The sequence below is a fragment of the Cariama cristata genome, unplaced genomic scaffold (assembly GCF_000690535.1).
Source record: "Cariama cristata isolate BGI_N322 unplaced genomic scaffold, ASM69053v1 scaffold5320, whole genome shotgun sequence".
In the NCBI taxonomy this organism is placed as follows: Eukaryota; Metazoa; Chordata; class Aves; order Cariamiformes; family Cariamidae; genus Cariama; species Cariama cristata.
Window position 1 is genome coordinate 830 of NW_009593974.1, and position 23,373 is coordinate 24,202.

General features: G+C 40.7%; 1 protein-coding gene across 1 annotated transcript in view; it reads right to left on the minus strand.

The window, feature by feature from the left end:
- Positions 1–9,989: 9,989 nt before the first annotated feature.
- Positions 9,990–23,373, minus strand: part of ZMYM2 (zinc finger, MYM-type 2) — a 68,591-nt gene continuing 55,207 nt past the window's right edge. Inside the window, exons 16-22 of the mRNA XM_009696157.1 lie at positions 21,637–21,731; positions 20,274–20,442; positions 19,232–19,383; positions 15,059–15,173; positions 13,715–13,966; positions 13,222–13,342; positions 9,990–10,838 (exon numbers count right to left, since the gene is read on the minus strand). Coding sequence (XP_009694459.1) covers positions 10,646–10,838; positions 13,222–13,342; positions 13,715–13,966; positions 15,059–15,173; positions 19,232–19,383; positions 20,274–20,442; positions 21,637–21,731 — 1,097 coding nt within the window. The 3' untranslated portion in view covers positions 9,990–10,645. The remainder of the gene's footprint in view (positions 10,839–13,221; positions 13,343–13,714; positions 13,967–15,058; positions 15,174–19,231; positions 19,384–20,273; positions 20,443–21,636; positions 21,732–23,373) is intronic.

Below are 23,373 nucleotides of genomic sequence, written 5' to 3' on the forward strand. Positions count from 1 at the left end.
ACAGAAGAGAGGGACCTGTTTTATATTCCTGGTGTCCATGGGTCTTACTATCAGGGCCAAAGAGGGTTGTCTTTTGCAATATTCCCACTAGCAGAGGTGAGGATTAGTCCTTACAAATCCACAGTGATGAAGCTTGGAGGTGGGTGGGTGGGTGACGCAGGGTCTGGCCCTCAGGAGAAACTGTTTGGTGGTGGCCTGTCCTCATAGCAACGTGCTGAGAGTAACACGGCAACTCCCCAAATCACTGACCTGGTGCAGAAAGGCTTGTGGGTTGATGGGTGGGTTTGGCAGGTCGGTCTGGGCAGGTTTAGAGGAATTTCATAGGCCTGAAAGAACACGTGCAAAGAAACCAGAGCAGCCCTGCAACCGGCCAGGCAGTAGCAAAAGGGAAGACTATTTGGTAAAACAGCTTTGGCTAGCAGCCGCTTCATAGACCCCTTTTCTGCACGAGCTCAGGGCAAAGTTTTGGAGTTGAGAAAATATGCTCAGGTCTCTGCTCTGTGGCAGTGACCTTGGCCTGGAAAAGGTGCTGAGGGATTCTGTCCTAACTCCTTTCCACTTTGGCCAGCCAGGATTATGCCATGCAGTAAAGTTGGTGGCAAAAACCATCTCTGACATGGCCTCTTGTCACATATTCCTTGCTCTGATCACAGAAGTGTCCTTTGGAGGAACTCAGTCTTAGCAAGACTCTGATAGCAAATGCACGTGCGTGCGTGTCTGCCCTCACAAGGGTATTTATCACTTGGTATAGCCATAGGAAATCAGCTTTCCCTCAGGGTCTCTGTATGATCAAACCCAGTTACTCACGGGCTGAAAAGGATTCATGAAAAGATTACTTTCCTCTGCTTGATCTCCCTTCCTGTACCGAAGAAAGGTTGTTCTCAGAAGTTGAGGTATTTTACTGATGACAACATTGGGTTTTCTTGGATTGGACCCAATTAGTCTGGTACCTTGCTGGGCATCCTGGGATAGGCCCTCTCTTTTGATCCTGGAAATTTTTGTATTGCCTTTCTTAACTACAGATCTTTCATAGAGTCCAAACCATGACTTGTTATAGTCATGATCTCAATTTGCAGAGCCAGTGAAGCTGTTTTGAAGCCCTTCGCTGCTGTGTTAGTTACCTTCCTGAAACAAGCAGCTTGGATCTGTTGATTCCTCTAGCAACAGTTCAGCGAAGCGATTGTCACGAACTAGAGATGATGGGCTAGAAATGCTCATCTTCAAAATCTTTTCAAAGGCAAAGCAGCCCAAGCCCTTAAAGGATTCCTAGCACTCTCCTTGATACCTGCATTTTCTGTAAGATACACTTTGGGAAGTTGAATTATTTCCCTCAGAAGTTGAGAATCACACAAAAATAGGTTGTAACAGAGCTTCCAGAGCTCCACTCAAATGAGCCAGCTTGTTTCCACTTCCCTGTCCCTCACATGCACACCTGGGGTCTGTCGGGAACACCATGGTTCGGGGAGCTGACAGGCTTCTCTTGGAGATGCAAAGACCAGAAGAGGAGTTCTCAGGCATGGCTGGTGCATGTGGCTACCCACTGGAGGAGACATTCGTAAAAACATCTTGCTTTTCTTATTTTGCTCTTTTAACATTAGGACACAATTCTAATGTGCACCATGATGTGATTGAGAAGCCACAGCAGGTTCTGGATGGATCTACCTCCAGGCTTACCTGTCCTAAAACACCGAAACCCTGCCAGGAGCAATATGCCCCAGGACTGCAAAGTTAAGGCAGATCACCTTCTGTCATTGATACATATAGGAAAGCAACACATCTATGCTATAGCTCACTGTCTTCAGCTCCCAATCTGATGATCCATTAACATCGGGGGCACCATGACATGAATCTGGACTACTGCCCAAGTGTACCCCTGGGGATGTTGGAAGAAGGTGCCTCACCACTCACCCTCCCAGCCCGGTGGCTCGTGTGATTCCCACCACAAGCCCCACAAGACCTGTGATGAGGCGAGTCTGCTGATGGCTGCTTCCACCACAGGAGCTCCAGGGTGGAGCGGTCACCCTGAGGCACCAGGGTGGTGCTGTCGCTGCTTCACCCCTTGCCGGTGGGGACCTTTTCCAGCAGGACATAGGAATTGCTCCATTAGTGAGAAGGAATTAATGGACAGGAGCAGGCAAACACAAAAGCGACCACCAGTGAGCTGGAGAGGCGTTTCCCAGGACAGGCACCTCCAACACAGCTGCCAGCACCGTGCCTCAGCTCCCAGCCTCCTCCACCAGACCAAATGCGGCCGTTGCTGCACCTCTACTCCATGGTGGCAGTGAGGATGGATGCCAGTGGCACCAAGAAATCTTTTTCCTCCTGGTAACTCTCATCTCCGAAGACAACAGAAGCACGAGACCGCTCGCCCTTGACTCGGGAACCTCTGTCCCTGTGCTGGGAACTGCCGTGTCTTTGGGAAGGCAGAGCACAAAACAACTCGTAGATGGTCTTGTTTCTCTGAGGCCCTTTTGTTCGCCTGTTTCTCCCCACACTGCAGAAATCTGTTGCAGAGTGCTGCTGGAGAAGTAGAAGGAGCTGGGATACTTGCTTCAAAAAAAAAACCAAACCAAAACAGGGCAGAGGCCTTCTTGCACACAAAAAACCCCAACACACTATGCATTTTTTCTGTGATTGCTCTCCTGATGCAAACCCACATCCACTCTTACCTAGAAGTCTTAGCACTGCTCCCTCTCCGAGATCACATCCCAAAGGGTTTCTGCAGAGTAACAAAACACACTGTGAAGGGGGCATTGCGTTTTCCTTGTTAATTCTGAATTCTTTTGCTTGACAGTTCATAGGAAGATCCCTTGTTATTCACTTCTTCCCTACTGAGCTTGAACAGTCCAAATCGTTCGGTCCTTCTCCCAGAAAATCCTTTTCACATCTTTGCTAGGCTCTGATCCTTTAAAAGTTCAATAATCGTAGCACAAAGGCTGGTGCCTTGTTAAACTGACTACAGAGCTACCACGGAATTTTATAGGATCCTCTCTTGTTCTGGCAATGTACTGAAATTTAGCTCACCTAAGCTATTGCCTGTGGTTCTGGGGATTTAGTTGATGTGAGGAGTTACTTGCTGCCCTGAGCCTCCTCTTTCCTTGGTGAGATTCTCCAGTTGAAGCTGGAGGAGAAATCGTATTGTGATGAGACACCACTGACACTGACGAGAACGTCCTCCCTCGGGGGCGAGCACACTTCTTTTATTAAACATGTGAAAACACACATTGGACGTCACCTCTGGAGATGAGGTGGGATTTTATTGTAAGAAATACTTTTTGCCTGAAGGTCAGCACAGATGACTCCTTCACTGTAATATGGTCATCTCTCTGGATGAACACTCATATCTATGTAAATACAGAGCACAATTTATAGATACGTCTTTGAAGTAGATCAAGTACATTGGCTATAGGAGCTGTCCAAGATACAAGAACACACATAGAACAAGCCTGTACATTGCAGACGATGCCTGATCTCCCATCCTCCAGCCAACCTGAATTGGAATGGAGACGCTGGTAGAGAATTCAAATTATTTCCTTTTCAGTTCCCTCAGCTGACGTTACACCCATCAAAGACTGCTCTTTCAGAACTTGTCTTTTTTATTACTTTTTAGAACTTTCACCTTTAATCCTGATAAGGTCACTAATACAGCCAGAACTTATCAGAGAAAAAAGTGTTATTTCTTAAGTAAATGGAAATTAGACTGTAAATCTTTTGATATTTATTCTTTTATCACCGTAGAGTTATGTACTAATGTGGATGTCACGTTTGGGGCTACAGAAAAGAGAAACAGAAAATGGTTTTAGATGTAATGAGGGAGACTTAAGGGATTATTTTTTTCCACAGGTAGCAAGGCTGATGATTTTGCAATGATGGTGGGCCCCTTCCTTTGCCTTAGTGACACAGCTTTATCCCGAGTTGAAAACTTCCTCTTCAGTTCCAAGTAAGGTATTTTAAAAAAAAATTCAAAGACTAGAAATGCAACTACTACACTTACCTTGCCTTGCATGACACATGCTGAAAGCAGAAATCTTCATGACTAGAGGAAGCATACTGCTTACTCAGTAAATGTCCTAAGAAATAAAATAGTATTTCATATTCTAAACCAGCGAAGTACTTTTAGTGGTATGGCACAAATGAAATGTCATCTGTGTAATTTAAACTGCTGACAAGGATGTTCCTGTTCCTTTCCCAGAAAGGACACAGAGGTTTCATGTTTTATGAACCAGAATTTTAGTGTAAAAACAAAACAGAGGACTTACAAGTATCTAGGCACATTGTGCGTGACACACTCCACTAATGCTTTGAACACTTCCCTCCTCTGTGACTGTGAACTAGGAACAATTAAATCAATAAATACATAAGTAAAGGAAGAAGATGCTAATAAACCTAACTCTCTCTGTACTGGGGAGAAGGTCCATCCTGGCGGAGTTCTTCTGAGAAGAACAAAACCCGCCTGCTTGTGTTTGGGAAGAACCAGCCACCAAGGCTTTTTTTTTTATTTTTTTTAGGTGTACAAACAAACTCGGAAAACAGTCACAGCTCGAAGAAGGAGCTGGTTTAATGCTAGGTTTTGTTCTTTCCAGACCTCTGAAGGCCAAACTGCCGGCTGCCCTGGTCGGCACCGGCAGGCCTCGCCTTCCACAGCTTTACCTCCTGCACCGCGGCAAGCGCCAGGCGAGGGAGGGACAGGTGCTTTCAGGATCTGCCCCTCTGTCAAACTCTCACCGTTTGGGGTCAAGGCAGCTAAAACCAGTACAATAAAGGTTTAAACTTGGGGAATAATTCTGGGAAGCTTTCAGCACTTGTGTCAGGAAGGAAGACAGCAGCTTTGCTGCTGCCTTGACATCGCCCCCTGCCCCAAGGCAGGCTGGCAGCCAGAAAGGGCCCTCCCCAAGTGCCGCATGTCACTCCTCCGAGAAATGCCACATGGCAGAGAAAGCAAAACTCAGATCATGTTCAAGTCCGTTCATACTCACTTCCTCGGAGTTTGAAAACCTGCTTGAACGAGAAATCAAAGTTGAGCTTTATTTTCTCTTTTTTTTTTGTCTCTTTGCTTTTTGTGAACATCTGTATAAATTGTTCTGCTCAGACGCGTTTCCAGGACTGCCACCAGCACCAGTTTGCCAGGGGAAAACCACGCTTCGTGAGGGGAGCAATAGAGTCTGGGCAGCTCTTCCCAGCTATGACGAACAAGAGGGCCATGCTGCAGCTCCTCACCCATAGCCACCTCTCGCATCCTCCTGTCAGCAACAGAGGAAGCGACCGACGGCATCCTTGAAGGATTTTTCCAAGGACTTGACTATTATACAGAGATTTTCTCCTTTCATTTAACAAAACAGAACAAAACAAAGGACGCTGGAGGTAGAAGAACATTTGATCAAACAATTAGTTGACGTGCTGTGATGCCTTACTGGTACCTGGCACACAATACAGTGATTTAACTGCATCCTTCCCTACTCAAATTATGCACTTGCAAATGTGCCGTGACGGCTGTATCAGTAGCTTTACTCCATAAAGACAACTAGTGAGGAAATTAAAATATTTCCCAGATTTATGTATTTGGAAACACCAACGTACCGATATTCTGAAAATACAACTAGGCAGACTAAGCTCTTTTAAATATATACCTCATTGCCACATCCACCGACAGCATACAGCAGTCGCTGGGTGAAATCCTCCGAGCTAGGCTACGCGGGAAGTTGGAAGAGGTGCCGAAAGCTTGGAAGGGATCATCGGCGAGCAGGAATTAAACCTGCACTCCTAAAGCCCGTTAGTTGTTCAAAACTGATACAATTGATCTTTCTGTCCCTTCTCCTTGTGCATTTGCTTAGTACTCTTGCCCACCAATACCAGCTTCGTTAGTCACCGTCACACAGATATCTATCTATATCCATCTCTCCCTCAAGCTCGTTACCACACTAGTGTCTCACTCAAATCCTTTCTGTTATTTTGCCTGGGAGAACTGGGCTGGAGAGAGGGGAGGCTTTTGTAAAGATAACATTAAGGCACAGTTATGTCTTATTAAGGGATAAGGAAGAGGTGAAATTACCATTTCAGCTCATTCCCTGCCCAAGACTTACTTTGCACCTCGTCATGAACTTGGCTCATGTTGCAGTCACACATTTTCCATCACAAACCAACAGCAAGAAACTCTGTAGTGACCGGGAGCTCCCCGAGAGCAAAGGAAAGAGCAGGAGAGAGACCCGAACGGGTGGTGCGGGTCTGGCCCGGCCTGCGGGCAGGAGAGGGGGAGCGCTGCCCGCCAGCGCCCGCGGCAAGATGGGGCTCTGCCAAGGCAGAGCCGCTGGCCAGAGGCTGCCAGCTCCGACCGGAGTACAGATGGGCAGGCACTAATCCCCACATCGTCTTTGTGGGTCTGCGAAATGCCTGCTGTGCTCGTGGCTGTTCAAAGAGACGGCGAATTAGCCTTACAGACACTAACACCAGCCTGGGTTTTGACGCACGTGCCCCATTACGTGCCGGTTTCAAGCACCCATGCCATGGCTCATATGCTGAGGCTTCCAGGATTCAACTGGATTTCAAATGAAAAAGCTGCCAGAGGAAAGATTTATTTCTCACTTGAGAAACTGGAAATTGCCACACTTAACCAAGCCCCTGGGGACAAGCGTGTCCTGCGCTGCGGCCACAATCACACTCCTCAGGAGACACACACAAACCCTACGGCTTCGCTCTAACCCTAAAGAAAGGGTAACTGAAACGCGAATGCTTCCAACGCATTGTTACCATTTGCTGTTATAACCCAGAGACTCTCATTTCACATATGATGACTGAACACCCTCTTCAATCTCAGTAACTTCTCGGCCTTAAACACTTCGAATTTCAGTTTCATTGAGAGTCCCCACGGTTCTTGGTGCAAGAGGAATCGAAAAGCTCCCGCCGTACTTTGCATCATACTCGGTCCTACATGTAACACGTATCACATAACGCACAACATGAGCGTAACAAACGGAAAAGTGAATGTTTACTAAAATGGAAATTAAAATATTTAACTGCCATTCCTAACAGTAACAGACAAAAATGGGTAAGTGTAACAGAAAAAGAACTTCTATATAACAAAAAAGGTCAGCTAAAAATGGAAATGGGGTGACTGCCTACCACCGCTCATGCCTTTTCTCCTCCATCCCACACTCCTCCTCCTTTTCGGACTGCAAGGTTTATGGGCCAGCTCTCTGTTTTTTCCCACCTATTCACACAGCCACTCACAGGACAGAGTCATAGATACTAAGAAAACAGATTTTCCTGTATTACAGAGTCACACTGTAAGCATTTTAAAGATAATTAATATTGTACATTAAAATTACTCCACAACCACAACCTTTTGTTCAATAAATTAACTGTCACAATTTATGCTTAGTAATTACAAAAAGCTGCATTTTCCTCAATGATTGCACACCATTATTTATAGAAAGAAAAGATGACTAACAAAGCAAATTTATCTTCTGCAAATTGCATGACTCTTTCACTATTTCTCACACTGAACTATATTTTCTAAGTAATTTGCCTACTGCTGCCATCTGATTTCCTTAGTATCTTAAGGCTCCTACTTCATCTCAAACTGAGGAGATGCAGAGCACATGCTGGAGAAGGCAGGAAAATCCTGCCTGGACAGGGCAGCATTGCCAGCCCATCTGCCGGGCTCCAGGTGGGCAGAGCAGCATCGTCCCCACGCTGCATTTCTCCGGCAGCCAGAACAGCCAGGTTGCCACTCCACACCCTCTCAAGGCGGAAAGGGAGGGCAGGTTCCCCATTATGTATCATTAACTTGGAAGCTCTGTGTAGAACAGGGCATCATATGTTTTCCTGCACAGCAACCTGCAGGTAACTCCTTGACACCAACCTGATTCTAGTCCAGGTGCTAACAGTTCTTACAGAGAAAAAGAAACTGTATTTGCCCTGAACTCCTAATTATTATAAAGTTGCATGTCTCTCTTTTTTTCAGAACTAAGGCCTTTTATTGCATTTTGCATCACCGTTCAAATTTAGGAATAAAATGCATATGTTGAACCATGATGCATTCTTGACTGCAGTATCTCAGCAGTTTACAATGTTTGATCGAAACACACGAACCACCTGAAAAACATTATTGCTGATGATGGAATAGCTCCATCTTCTGGAATAAGAGTTACTTTCTTGACAACCATCTTTATATTTCCAACATGGATCTGTATGTAAAAACTTCTATTTCAAAACTGAACTTGAATATTTTTACTGAGGGAAGGTGAATCTTGGGTAAAAAATGGGAGGAATTTAGGATAACAAGGTGATTTCTGATGAACTTTAGGAAGAATTATTTTCTAATGACATTGAAAATGCATGTCCATTGTTCAACATGCCACATTAAAAACTGACATTAAGAAACAGCTGTAATCCGATTTTGAGAACAAGAATTTAAACTCTAAGACAAAACACTCAACACACATACTTAAATTTACTCCCGATCTAAGGTGCTGTAAGCTTCATGTTAAAAGTTTGTAGTTTTACATAAGTGTGTTTGTGGTTCAACACTGTCGTAATCAGGCAGTGACTGAAGCCCCTGCTGAAGTACTTGAAGTCTGTATTCTAGAGAAGGGGCTGCAAGTGATCCTTATCGCTATTCATCAAACTTAAATGTCTGTTTAAATGAAATATTTCGAGTTAAGCACATGATGCATTTTAGTCAGGTAATTAGTAACAATGATTCCCATATGTAAAATTTCACTTATGGTCAAGTCAGGTGTTCAACTGGAGAGACCAGAATAAAACCATTATTACAATTCCTGATTTTATCACTTTTATGTACCACGGGCACATTCTCTGGCTGTTGCTCGAAAAAAACAAGTGCTAATGAACTAAGTTCTCACATACTCACTCACAAAGGGAAAAGAGCATTGAAGCTGTTAGTGATCTACTCGCTGGCACTGCGTAGTATTTCTTGATTTCAGAGGAAGGGTAGAGTCACCAGAAAAAAAATGAAAAATTAAACATGTACATCTCCATCTACTTTTGAAATAGTGGTGTATCTAAAGTTAATACATACTCACAGACACAAGAATAGCAGAAATTTAAATAAACTTGCTTAACAAAACAAAGCAACTGAAGCTTTATTTCTCTATATAGAAAGATGCTTCCCTATATGCATTCTTTTAAGCTAAGGAAAATTAAAAAGCCATGCAGCCCTTGCAAGAAATAAATCCTCAGGTGGTAATGTATATACATAGAAAGTTTCCCCTTTAGTAGAGGATTCCTCTCACCAGATGCTTAATATCATTTAGGAGCGCCAAACTTATGACTACTTTATAGTAGAATATTCTACTACATTTTTTTCAGTACAATAGCAAAACCATTGCACGAACCACCATATTGCTCGCATCAGTTAAACAAGAGCAAGTAACAAAACTTAAGCAGCTTAACGTATATCTGGAAATCAGACTCCTTATGCAAAGTAAGCACAATGAAAGGATATAGAACAAATTAAAGGACTTTTCTTCAAAAAAATTATCTTTCAGTTTTCTGCAACTTCACGTCTCATATGGCTTTTGAATGGAGGCATTAGTTAGAAGAATTTTCCCACCCATAGTCAAGTATTGACTGTATTTAAATACAGCAATGCAAGGACGAACAAAAGTTAAAAATATAGCATACCGTATTACTTCAATAATACAGCATAAAATCTCTTTTTTTTTTCCCCCCTAAGGCTACAAAGGACAGATTTACAGTAATAAGAGGTACCGGCATTTATGGTTGGAAAAGTAGAGCTGGAAAAGAATTATACAGCATTGTCATCAGACATTTCTTTTTTTCTTTTTTTCCTTTTGGTTTTTGGTTTTTGTTTGTTTGTTTGTTTGGGGTTTTTTTTGAGGGGGTTTTGGTTTTGGTTTTCTTTTTTACAAAAGACATGTCTTGATGACTACATGCTTTGAGCTTATATATATATTTAAAAAAAAATTAATATATTTTATTTGTAGGGGCAATTGAGAGAGAGTCACAAATAAGGAAAGGACACTAAGGTTTTAATAAGGGCAACAAAAAAAATGTTTTCACCAGAATAGATTCACATTACAGTACACCAATATTGACAGCATTCTCTTTTGTCTATTTTTGGTACATAAGATGGAATCTCTCTACATAACCTTATAAGGCTTCAGTAACTAAAAAGTAAAAAACCTATTAGTTTACAATTTATTTAAAAATTCTGAAAGACACAGCAAGTTCTAAACTTTAGTAGTGCTACCCATACACAACCATCCGGTTTAAGAACCCATTAAAAGAGTCTCCTTTCAAGGGAGCTTCCAACAGCAGAGTTGTGCAATATGGATGTCTCTTACTACAAGGGGAAGAAAAAAAAAATTACACATGGCACATTCTCATTCATATTTTGCAATGTAAAAAGTTACAAACATACCTAATCAAATAAATAATAAAAAAAGAATCTGAAATGTGTTTGTTATGTATCCTAAACCCACTACATAGAATAATGGAAACTTTCACTCACAGACTATTTACATGGTAATACCCAGGTGAGGGTACACACTGCTACAAAACTCATAAAACAAAGGGTAAACTTGAAATGTTTTCCATAGTAAAGGTCTAGCAGCATGACTATACTAATGCTGTTTGTTTTCTCGATGGTTTTTGGAAGTTTGCTTTAATCTATGTCTTCATCCAGTTCATAATTGTCTTTATCATAAATATCTTTTACTAAAAGAACCCGTACAAGCATATTTTCCAAAGTGTTGCGGTCCAGTGAAGTGGCAGTGTACCAGATGGGACTCTCCGTGGAGACAGAGCACTCTGGCTGCAGATAGAACATGTCCGTCCTCTGATTCAGATTCTGTGGGCTACACGGGGGAAAACACAGGGGGTCAGAAAAGCAGCCTCACAGGACCAAACAGTACGTTAGCAGTTCCAACATCTAGCACAAATGAAACTCCATCTGTACCTGGGCAAGTTACCAACAAAAGATTACCGTGGAGAAATGCGGTCGTGTTCATAGAAGGAACCGCGCTGGGTCTGGCCCAAGCCCAGCCTGTCCCGTGCCCTCAGAGCAGCTAAAAGCAGACGCCTGGCCTTAAGCATGCATACAGGAGACCATAGGCTCTTTCAGCTTTTAAAAAGTAACAGATCCAGGACTTGTTAAACCAGAAAGTACTTTCTATCTATTTAGGAACCCCTGATCGACAGATTTGCAAAGAGGCCCGACACTGACATCAGCAATTGCTTGCACCGCTGCCTGACGCAGTCATCTCTGAATGTAGAGCCTGGGGTTCCCTTGAAAATCAAGAACGGTAGTTCTCAGAGACGCACAGAAATACAACAGCAAGCTAAAATCCCTCCTCCTCCTATTTTACTTAAAGGGTTGGTCATTATAAGTCTTAAAATCCCTCAATTCCTGACCCACTGTACTTTGGAGTTTGATCCAGCTCAGATACATCCTCTAAGCCACTAGAGAAGACCACTTTAAGGAAATTCTAGCATTTTGTCCATTTAAGGAAATCTCAGGAAATAATTTTCAATTGTGCGTGTGCAAGCGCTCACTCATGCTCCCTCCTTCATAAATACCGCAGACTTCAGGAGCCAACTCTATTTCATGTTTCTTTGGTAAAAATCAGATTTTTTTACCAACTCATCTTCCCAAACCAGCTGGTAAGATTTCAGGTGCTGTTCTTCACCTGTTGGGGTGAATGTTGGCTTGTTTTGCTCTCACATAAATCAGATTTAGAGTCAGATGAAGCAAAATATGATTGTTTAAAATATTCTAATAATTTAAATATTTTAACCTCTTTCCTAGCTTTCTGACAAACCAGTATTTTTATAGGAACAAGCAATGATACAGTGTTCATTGCTGTGAAAGAGAGGATCCTGAAATTCCAGCTGCAACTGTCTACTGATTGCCAAGTATATTTCAAACAGCTGGCATTACCTTAAATTTTACAATAGTTTTACAATATTACTTTAAATTATAACATTACCTTAAATTTTACAATAACTTTTAAATTGTTAAATATTTTATTAAAATTATTTCATCAAAGATGTGAGATATATATTATTAGAAATGGAAACAGGAGCAGCAGTCTGCTGCTCTAGTTAGCAATGGTGACCAACATCTGTAAGACGGCAACACTTCAAACCACACCATAAATGATGCTTCAAATGGGTTTAAGTCTATTCTTTTCCCCAAAGTTGAGATGCTTCTAAAGAAAAATAAATTGTTTGTTCTTGCCTCCCTACTGGCTGCGTAACTCCGTTCAAAAATCCAGTTTCAACTTTTTAACGATACATCCTCTCCAAACCATGAGAGCAGATGATGTGAAGGCAAAAAAACCCCACCCCTGCAACAATCAGAATTAACTGAGTTTATGAAAAGTAGGTGCCTGCATTAACAGACTGCAAGTTACTCTCTACTTGTTTCTCTCGATAACATCACATACTTGCACTTCTGCCTACACTGTGCGTAAGCTCTTTCTTCACCTTTAAGAGCAGGAAGCTGTTTCCTAACACATGTTGGATCTCATACTTCATTTGATTTATTGTGCTGTATACACAATGTGATTTTATTTCTTTGTTATCACTTGCCTGTATTTCACTTAGAGTTACATAAAATCTATATTAAAATCAGTTGCTTGAATGGCTGTTCCAATTAAAGTATTTCCTCAGCTGCTAAATTAGTATTTTTTTAAGAGTTGCCTAAGCTTTTCTTTTTAACATATTAGTATCTGTGCAGATTGGAAGGAAACAAGTTATTTCTAAATACTAGGTTACTGTCAATAGTATTTTTTCTACTACAAAATATTTTAAGCATGCTTTCAAACTAGGTATCTCAAAAACATTTACATTTCAGATTCCTGATGACCCACCATGAAGCAAAATCCATTGTCTCAATCCAGTTCTTACTGAAGAGACGGGGACCTCACAAACGAAAAGGGACCTCACAAACGAAACCAGATCCCTTGCTAGTAATTCTCTGCAGAGATATGTGGCGTGTCCAGGTAAGGAAATTGAATCATACTGTCATTCCCAGATGGAGGCCTTGACAATTAACACTGAAGTACTCTGCTGCTCCCACACTTTCATCTTGTCCAGACACAGAACGTGAGATTTCAATGCCTTCATTTAGGTATTTTTCAGAAGATATCAATCCATTCCCTTTGAGCGTATTTCATGCCACAGCAAAATACTTCCCTTCTGTACCTGGTCTACTCTAGACCACTTCTCATTACTTACCTTTTAGACAGATAGCACTCAAACATTTTCACAGGGCATCTAGCTGGATCAGATGTGTTTTCAATTTGTTCAAATACTGGTTCATCATCTTCATGTTTCCTTTTTCCAGTAGTAATTTTATCTTTAAGAAGAAAATGAACAACATCAAAGTTATAACTTGAAGTTATTTTACATTTTTCAGTAAACTTCCCAGAGCAGAGAGCCCACCAAGTACCGCAACGCTGTCGCCACAACTCTGCGTATCTGCAAACTGGAAATGCAACCCACAGCCACAAAAAAGTCACAGCGCTTAGCATGGAGGCCAGTGGGCTCAAAGTGATCATTTAACGCACAGGCCCTGTACTCTCCACGGACCACACACTCCGATTAAAGGTCTGGGAGCCGACAGCTGCTAAACTTTATGCATCTGGCTCCTGGCAAGATGCCCAGATGTCCCTCAGAGGAACGCAACGTGGATGCTCCTGCAATACTTATTTTGAAACTGCCATAATACCTTCACTATCAGCTCTGCACAGGGAAGACACCTGATATCGAAGACAAGCTTTGCTTTCCATTGTTAGAGGATTTTTTTTCCACTGTCTAAAAACAGTGCCAAAAGAAAGTCTTAAGTGCTGCTCCACTGTCTTCAGGCCAAAATATTTAGTGTTGAAGTAGAACAGAGTATTCAGAAGAGCAACCGGTGAATGTGATCCTAGTTGTTTAATCCTCCAAAGGTAGTCTTCTTCAACTCGAGAGAATATCGATCCTTCAAAAAAAAGAGTATCAGAGAAAATACAATTGATTAAGCCCAGAAACAGTCCAGGTGCAAAAGAATCAAGTTTCTGTTTACCGTAAAATTTAACAGAATGCTCATGACGAGCCTCTAACAAGCATATTTAATTCTATGTCCACAGCCCCAAAACCACCACTTAGAGCCACAGACACTCACTGTTTCAGGAAGAGACAGTCAATGGGAAATATCAGTATAGGCAATTTCACACAGAACACACTTCTGTTTAATTACAACAGTATCGCTTACATGCAGCTCCCTCATGTTATTACCAAGAAATAAATGTTCAAGGGGCTCATCTTAATCCCTTCATAAAAAGCATTTCATTCTGCTCAAGCAAGGCCTCCAAATAGCTATACTTTCTTCTTTCTTATTACTAATGGATATCTCACTTGGCAACCACTCCTGGACCACATCAGGATATAGGGAGGGCCCTAGACAGAGGCTCTCCAGGGCTATACAGAGTTAAGCCAATATCAAGAAGAGAGAGGAAAGGGGCTGCTAAGGACAAGCCCTCACTCAAGAGAGGACTGCGAGAAAGACAGAAGAAGAGTGGATTCTGCAGTTCAGCACCAACATTGAACTGCTGGGGAAAATTCCTGTGTTCTCCATGAACTGACGATCCTCCTGAGCAGAAGGCCCGTAGCAGAGAGTCTTCCCAACCCAGCTGAGAAAGACTAAAATACATAGCTCGTTCTACCCACACATAGCCCACTGCCTGCGTGCTCACTTCCCATCTGGGAAAAAAAATGCGCAAAAATCAAATCCAGCTCAGGTAAAAAGTATGGGTTGAAAAAGCAGTTGCTTATTCTAACTTTCTCTCCTAAAAATGGATAGTCAATTTAAGATTAACAAGCGGTGGCAAAATCAACTCTTGTAGCATGAATTACCAAGAAACAAGACAGTAAGAACAGGTACAGTCTTAACTGATGGTATCATAAAGATGGTATCTTTATGATTTTTAATCAATTACTATTGCAATGCATCAAATGTTTGTATATATCTACATGCTTAAGAATACAGAACTATTAAGAGATGAAAACCATACATGACCAAAATGAAAATTACCATCTGGAAGTATGCTTGGTTGCCAACTTCTAAGGATTTTATTTAATTCCTGTTCAAACGTCTGGTAGATTGGATCAATAAATATGTTGTCTTTTCGATTACTTCCATATAAATACTACAGAAGAGAGAGACACACAATAATTACAACTCCAGATTAGAACAAATCCTGTGCTATGGGGTTCTTTTTCAGTACAATGCTTGCACTTTTATAAAAAATCACAGTATTTTAAAAACAAAGCAATGACACTTTTCCAATATTTAGCAGGTAAAAGATACCTCCAAATTAATGTATGTTGTAAATTTCTAACTGGATATGAATCATAGGTTAATTACAACTTTAACATTTTTCTCTGAAATTTCCTGTGTGCAACGTTGGATCAGTGAATGGGGAGTCATTTAAAAAAACAACTACTAATTTATCTTTTCCTCCACCTAAGTATTCAAACAAAAAAAAAATTAGCAAGAATATGCCATTTGAAATGTGAACTCTGGACACTGAGAAAAGCATCTTCAACAGAAGTGGGAGCAAAAAAACCCCCATATATTTGTGGTAACGATATGCATCACTGCAAGAAAAATGACAGGATGGTGCAAGGCGCCTGCCTATTCTGCAATCTAATTATCTTAACCCTCTTGACCTTACAGACAGAAATTCTTTTGACCATGTACCAAGAATTAATGGCCAAGTGCTATACTAGTATTTGACATTATCCTCATGGGAGAAATTTCTAAGAAATGGAGGATTAGCTTCTCAAATTTTCCACTTCAGTGTTATCTTTGTGTGAACAAGCCTGTTGTTAGTAAATACAATAAAAGTGACAGACACAAAAAATGTACTCACTTCTGGAAATGGCATCTATTTCTGTACACATATGTGAAATACATTAAACACAGCACTCATTTATACTAGGCGGCTCAGCATTATCTTGACTTCCTTATCTTTGCACTTCGTTTTATAGTAAGGAAAAATTAATTAGTACACTTCCTAGAAGTCTTCAACCCAACACCTGCACTTAGATAACTATTTTATATGATACTTTTAACTAATTCTTTAACAAAGCACAATGTTCCCCAAAATGTGCTTGTTTCTACATATATCAGTTCTGATTTTATAAAGCAATTCTAAACCGGACAATACACTTTACTGTAAGCTTCAGGGGGTTTGCCCCTCTGCCCCCTGGCTCATTTTTCCTCCACGGATTTTCTTTTTCTCTGTTTTGCATTAAACACTCACAGTGAACGCTAGCAGTGAAACTGAAATAAGACTGAAAATTGGTTCAAACCGAATTCCCACACAAGTCTGTGAGGACTCATCTAAAAATATTTGTTTCCTGGTTCAGCATAAGTGTTTGGCTAAACCCTGACATCCCCAGCAGAAATCTGTGAATTAGCACCGCAGCGTGCAGAAGAAGGATGTCACGGTGCAGTCTCCCCTGCTACACAATACCCAGCGCGCATCTGCAAACCTTCATTCCCACACCGTAACGCTGTGCTCTGCTACTTTACAAACTAGCAGGGGCAGGATTAGCAGAAGCAGTTTCCATCTGAGATGAGCGCTACCAAAACCGCAGCGAACAGGAAGGAACTGGACGTGCCTCCGAGTCCCACAGTGGAGAATGGGCTGAATCACTGCCCACAGCACCCTTCAGACAAACATCTGCCAAGCTCCATCAGCCTGAATTTTGCCCAAACCACCCCATTATTACATGTGCAAAAACCAAAAAAAAAAAACCAACCCTAAAACTCCAATCTGTGCTGGGACAAAGAATGAAGGCCATGATTCAGCAGGGGAGTGAGGCAGGCTAACGCCGCCTTCTAGATGAACCCTCGCCACTAGATGCCCACCTGACCATGCAATCACCTTTACTTTTACATGTGGAGTTCTTCAGGATCAGTACTTCAGAGTTATCAAAACCATTATTGAACCATTTCTGGCTGGAAGCAGAACAATTTTAGCTGCAAATGAACCTGAACTGAGAAAATGTACCATTTAACTCAGGGACCAGTTTGCTGGAACAGATTTTCCAAGTGCTTCCTTTAAGAAAAACAGTTATTTTACGAAGTAAAAAAAAGAAAACAAACCTCAAACCAGCAAAACTTAAGACTTGAAGACTCCTGAGCACTTCCCCTGTGCTCAAATCACATTATACCCACAAGCAAAAGCCGCAGCCTGAGCCTGTACATAGTCACAGTGAGCGCAGTAATTCTGGTGGAGGGGGAAAGCACTCTTTTTCTAACCTATGGCTTCCATATTCTCTTCCTTTGAAGAGAAACATACTCTAAGTTAGCAAAATATTGATGATCTTTGGCATAACTTTATCCTTAAATAAAAATATCCTTTAATATTATATCCTTTAATCCATTTAATCTCCTCTGCACCCCAATACTTTTCAGGCAGTAGCAGATAATTTATTCTCTTTCAGGAGTACTCACATTGGGGTTGTCAGATGGAAAGGACTATGAAAATACTAGAAGGCAATGGAGTTTTGTTGCACACTGTGACAACTACATCGCGTATAGCATACCACTAACTTGTTCAGAACGGTTTCCTCAGAAGGGTAACACATACCCATACACACACAATTTGCCATTAGCACACAGATGTTGGCTGCAACCCTCGATGGCTCACATGCTTACATGTTTCTGTCCCTCACTTGCTGTCTGCCTTTGTGAAATGCAAACTCCTCAGAACAGGACACATCTTCCTACCAGTCTGAATAGCAGTGGCACAACCGGGCGAATGAAATGGGGCTGTTAACAGCACCTGAATTAAATACTGGACACGAAGTATAAGCAATAACGACAGCAAAACGACAAGTTGTTCCTCTAATGTTCCAGCGTTATGTATGTGTATTAGGGCTCATGATAATTGCGTTGTGCCATACAAACTTTGGTTCCAACGAGCTAAAGAAAATAATAATGTTTTGCACATAACTAGCTTTCATAGTAGACAAAACAGACAATGTCAAAGGCACAAAGAGAAAGGTGAAAAAAAGAAAAAGTATCAGTTGAGTTCCATTTTATAAGCACACACCTCACTCTGTGTATTGTTTGTCAGCTTAATATGAGTATTTTCAATTCAACAGAAAGATACAGAGACAGTATATCATGAAAGTGCAGAAGCGGAAAGCTAGCTGAATTTGAAATATGCCTTATAGCAATATTGACTAAAATGTGAAACAATGAATGCTCGCTTCTCAATTTCAACCATGAGGTAAAGATATCAACTAACTCCTTAATTTCACATACTCGCAATACAGAAAAATTACTGGAGGTACTATTTATTTTTAAAATATTTTTATTAAAAAATTTGTTACTTAAGTCAAGTCTTCTGCCTTAAATATGAAGAGTTTAAGCAGGATTGCAAAGCCTGTGAAAAGCTTGCTTTCCACATCATATGCAGTTTTTTGCCTTTTAACTTGAATAACGTTTTCTGTGTTCTCAGCTCTGAACACTGCTTATTTTATCTATGATTTGCCTTATGTACCAAAAATTAAGATGTCCTCTGCTTAAAAGATAAGCTGTGGAATAGCTTTTCTAATTATCTAGTGATACGTTATTGCCTTCACATACAATACATCTATACTGATTCCCTTTATCTTTGAAATACAATGTAATTACAATTCGGGGACAGGGCGGGTGGTGTGTGTGTAGGACAGTCAATATAGCAGAGTTTCCTGCACTCTACAAATGTAAACGCCTGATGCCCGCAGTCTGCAATATTCAGAAAATTAGACTCACCCAAAAAGACACTTCAAATAGCTTGTTTCCACTATCTGCTAAGTAACTGAATTAGTAGCACATTTATAGATCACGCCTTGTTTCATTCTGTTTTTACATTAAGCCATCTTCACCAAACAAAATGCAACACAGCGTTTGGAAAAACTGTCAGTTTAGACTCCAAAGTCCTTGCTTTAACCCAGCAAAAAGCTTAAAATTATTACAATACACCAGTTCGCATTTGAGTTTTCAGGATGGGTCTGCAAACTCATTTTCTGGACAGACAGCTTTCTACAATGTGATTAACACAGCAGCCTCTCTGTGTTCCAGATCACAGCCATTATATTAAGAATAGCTCCTAGCCAATAAATCCATATTATCTCCATTCTCCCACTGAAATGGGTTATAGTCAAATCAGCAGCTCTGCTTCCCGTCTCTACAGCCTCTACTAACCTCCTGAATCCCAAGACACAGATAATAGATGCTGTCAGGTGCATAGTTCTCTCCATTTGGTCTTCGAATTTCATTGACAAAGTGTGTCAACCCATAGTTCAACTCAGCTGAAGTATGTGATAATAGATCTTCCTTTAATTTCACAGACTTTGCTGTAAAATAGAGAAAAAATGCTACATTATACAACAGAATTATTACACAGTGAGGGTGGGATGGGGTATTTTTGGACTGGAAAGCGGGAAACTGGCTTGATGTCCTCTCTACTAACCAATGAACAAGTCTAAATATACTAAGTAGTTCAAATGTTAGGTCTGTATTAAAATAAACAAGGCTATCAAAGTAAAGTCTAGTTAACCAAATGCAGTATCACCCACTGACGACTGCACTGTCACGCCCAAGATGCTGAAGACAGTGCGGTATGATGGAGACCTTCAGGGGAACCGGTAGTTTCCAAAGATCCAACAGTGTAACGCGAAGGTGCCAAGACACATGTGGGAGCTGAAAGAACGGCAGGAATAGTAGCAATCCCCCTTTTCCCTCACACTACAAATGCACGCACAGAGGAGCGTTGCGGAAAGAGCAGCAAGGCTCTACAGGAGCGAAGGCCGCCTCGTGTCAGAGCTCCACAGCCAGGTAATGCCAGCCCCAGATGAAGATCTCTTGCCAGGACAAAGAGTAGGATGCCCTTCCTTGGCAATTCAGAAGTCCAGAAAAGGTGTGAACTCCAAGGCGAGTCAGAATATGAGGAAAAACAGGATGCAAACAAAAAAATCAAAACGGTCACGGAAAGTCAGAAGAGCCAGGAAGGTGCTGTCCTGGCTTGCACAAGAAGTAAGAGACCCAGCATTTTGAACCAAGTATGGAAAACTAGGAAAAAAAAAAAAAGTTTGGCAACTCTGTGGTAAAATAATCTCAAGTCATTGTGGGGAACATTAGGGACACATGAAAACTTCTATTAAAAATTCTACCTGAAAGTCAAACAAGTACAGCAATTCTCCCTATCAAATAAGAATCTGGGTACCAGATTTTTGGAAATACTTACTTGATTTCAGTTCCTCTAATTCTGGAAGCTCTTCATCTAAATATCGAGACTTTACCCAGTGCTTCCACGCATTTACACCATACGTGTATTTGAACGGAAAGCTACACTCTGAGTTTTCAGAGCTGTCATCTTGAGACTGGTATTCTGACACCGCTTTCCTCTTCACCCCCTGCCATTGAAACACAGTGGTTAACACCGCTGACAGCCGCTAACAGCAGTAACACAGAAGCTGGGCAGAAGCAGCAAGACGTAGGCCAAATTACAAACCGAGTGTTCAGTGTAACGAAACACATGCTTCATTCAAAAGGTGTTGAACATACTTCTAAGGACAATATTTACTTAAGCTGACGGACATTTCTAATTAGCTTTTCAAACTGGTTCCTAACATGGACAGGAAGATTTTTGATAATGGAGTTGTTGTATTGGTTATATCGTATTAAGCAACAAACGCATGATGCGTCAAATAATTCAGTGTATTTATAGGATTTCATTGTGTTAACACACAGGAATGTAAAGGTGCTACAAATATATGTCAGAAGGTCAACTTTTAGGCTCAACTGAACCCATCAATGGAAAAGCCACCATTGGTCCCAAATTAAAGCATGTCCAGCAGTGGATATGTGGATAATGTCCAGTGGATAATGCTGACAGTTTAGACTCCAAATTTAAAAACAGACAGACATAGCTATTCTTTGAAAGTTTTATTAGAAGTTGGCTGGTTTTCTTTAAGGCTGCAATATTTACTGCCATTACTGCAACACAACCAATTCAGCTTTGTGCCAGGCACCAGAAACTCTATCTCCTGTTAGTTTCCTTCTAAATAAAAGAATATGGCTAATTTATTTGCAATGTCTAAACTAAGATTTTTTGACTGAAAATAAAAGCTGGGAAAATTACAGGCAAATACAAATGTTTTTTAAAACTATTTCGTATAGGAGATGCTATAGCTCCCTTTATAAGCCATGGTAATGCCATCATTCTTCCATTTTACTATCAAATTAAACCAAGACCGCTTTGTTCAAAGTAGAAGGTAGAAAAGCATTACTAAGAGTACAGTAAGTATATACACACTAGCACATTATATCATTGGTTCTACTAATGTGAAGCAAAAATGGGATCAGAATTTAGAAGTCACACTCCTGTTAAATCCAACAGTTAACTGCAACAGACAAAGGACTGAAATAATTTTGTTATTTGAAATATATTAATTTACATCATAAAGATAGGTTATTAGGTATGAATAGGCAGTAACACATTTTAGAGGAGTATGAGAACTAAAAAAAAACCCCAAAATCTGGCATATTTTTTCCCCACTTAAATTTTGTCCTTTTTTGACTTTTTTTTAATAGCACGACAAAATTACCTTCTTTTTGGACCGAGGCCTTGGCTGTTCCTCGTATTCCTCCCCAAAAACAGGAGGTAACAAAAACTCATTTTCTGTATCAAGCTCCTCAGTTGCTGAAAAATACATTAACAGAAACTTATTTCTAAACATCTTTTAAGTAATACTGGCTTGAAAAAAACAATGAACTATATCAGTCTGTGTTAACATAAGGGGTCCACAAAAGCATGCATACAAACATTACCACCAAAGACTGGATTTTGGTAAGACAAAATAATCTTATTTTGAAAGTAAGGCAAAGCTATCAAAATGTTGATTTCTAAATAAATTGTAAAGGACACAAGGCTCAACATTTTCAAGCACTATCTCATGTCACTAAGGCAGAATTTCTTACTATGGACCCTTATACAATTCTTCCTGTCTAGGCAGCCTTTGGTATTAAGTTTAAGTTAGGGTGAGAATGAGCAGCTATGAGTGGAAAAAATACAAATTAATTTACTTCCTGCACTTTTGTTCACGTATTTCCGTAATTTCTATTCATGTTTTATATTTCATATAGCACATTATACTTGGTTGAAAACATTAAGATTCAGAATATAAACTCTTTCAGAGAAACTGGTTTTAGTCTATATTTATACAAGTGGTGGAGGTCTAGCTCATGATGGGTATTACAGTAATTTTGGTACACAGCTATATAGTAATACGTCAAAATACTATTTACTTAACATTTCAGGGGTAGGATGAAGGACTCTATTTCAGGCAACACAGTGGATGGATTAAATGTTTAATGAATGGATTTAATGTTTCAAGTTCCACCTTTATTTACTTTACTGAAGATGGTTCATCCTTCATTTAGCAATCAAACAATATCTTCATTCAAAATGAATGCTCTTCTGATAGACAGTCTGATTTCACCACCTTACTACTCCACCACTGCAACTGGTCCAGATGAAACAGCACTCACATGCAAAGATTTAAGAACTCTGCCCCTGACTAAACACCTGCCCTGGGATAGAGTTAATTTTCTGCTTAGCAGCTGGCACAGTGTATTTTGGATTTAGTGTGAGAATAACACTGATATCACACTGATGAAGTTGCTGCTAAGTAGTGCTTAACTTAAGTCAAGGACTTCTCAGTTTCCCGTGCTCTGCCAGCGAGGAGGTGCACAAGAAGCTGGGAGGGAGCACGGCCAGGGGAGCTCACCCCAACCGGCCAAAGGGATGTTCCATACCATAGTTTAGACTTCGAATTTAAAACTAGAAAGACAAATCTATTCTTAGAAAGTTTTATTAGAAGTTGGCTTTTTTTTTAAAGCTGCGATATCTACTGTCATTACTGCAACAAAACCATTTCAGCTTTGTGCCAGGCACCAGAAACTCTATTTCCTGTTAGTTTCCTATACATTCCTATAATAAAAGAATATGGCTAATTTATTTGCAATGTCTAAACTAAGACGCAATGTCTGAACTAGGCATGCCCTGTAGAGAAACTGGGGGCAGTTGGCCAGAAGGCGCTGATTGCTGCTCGGGCATCGGTCAGCGGGTAGTAAGAAATTGCATTGTGCATTTTTTTTTTTTGGTATATTCCTTTTCATTACAATTATTATAATATTTTTATTATTATTGTTAGCATTATATTTTATTTTACTTTAGTTATTAAACTGTTCTTATCTCAACCCACGAGTTTTATTTTTTCTCTGATTCTCCTCCCCATCCCACTGGGAAGGGGGAGGAGTGAGCGAGTGGCTGGCTGGGGCGT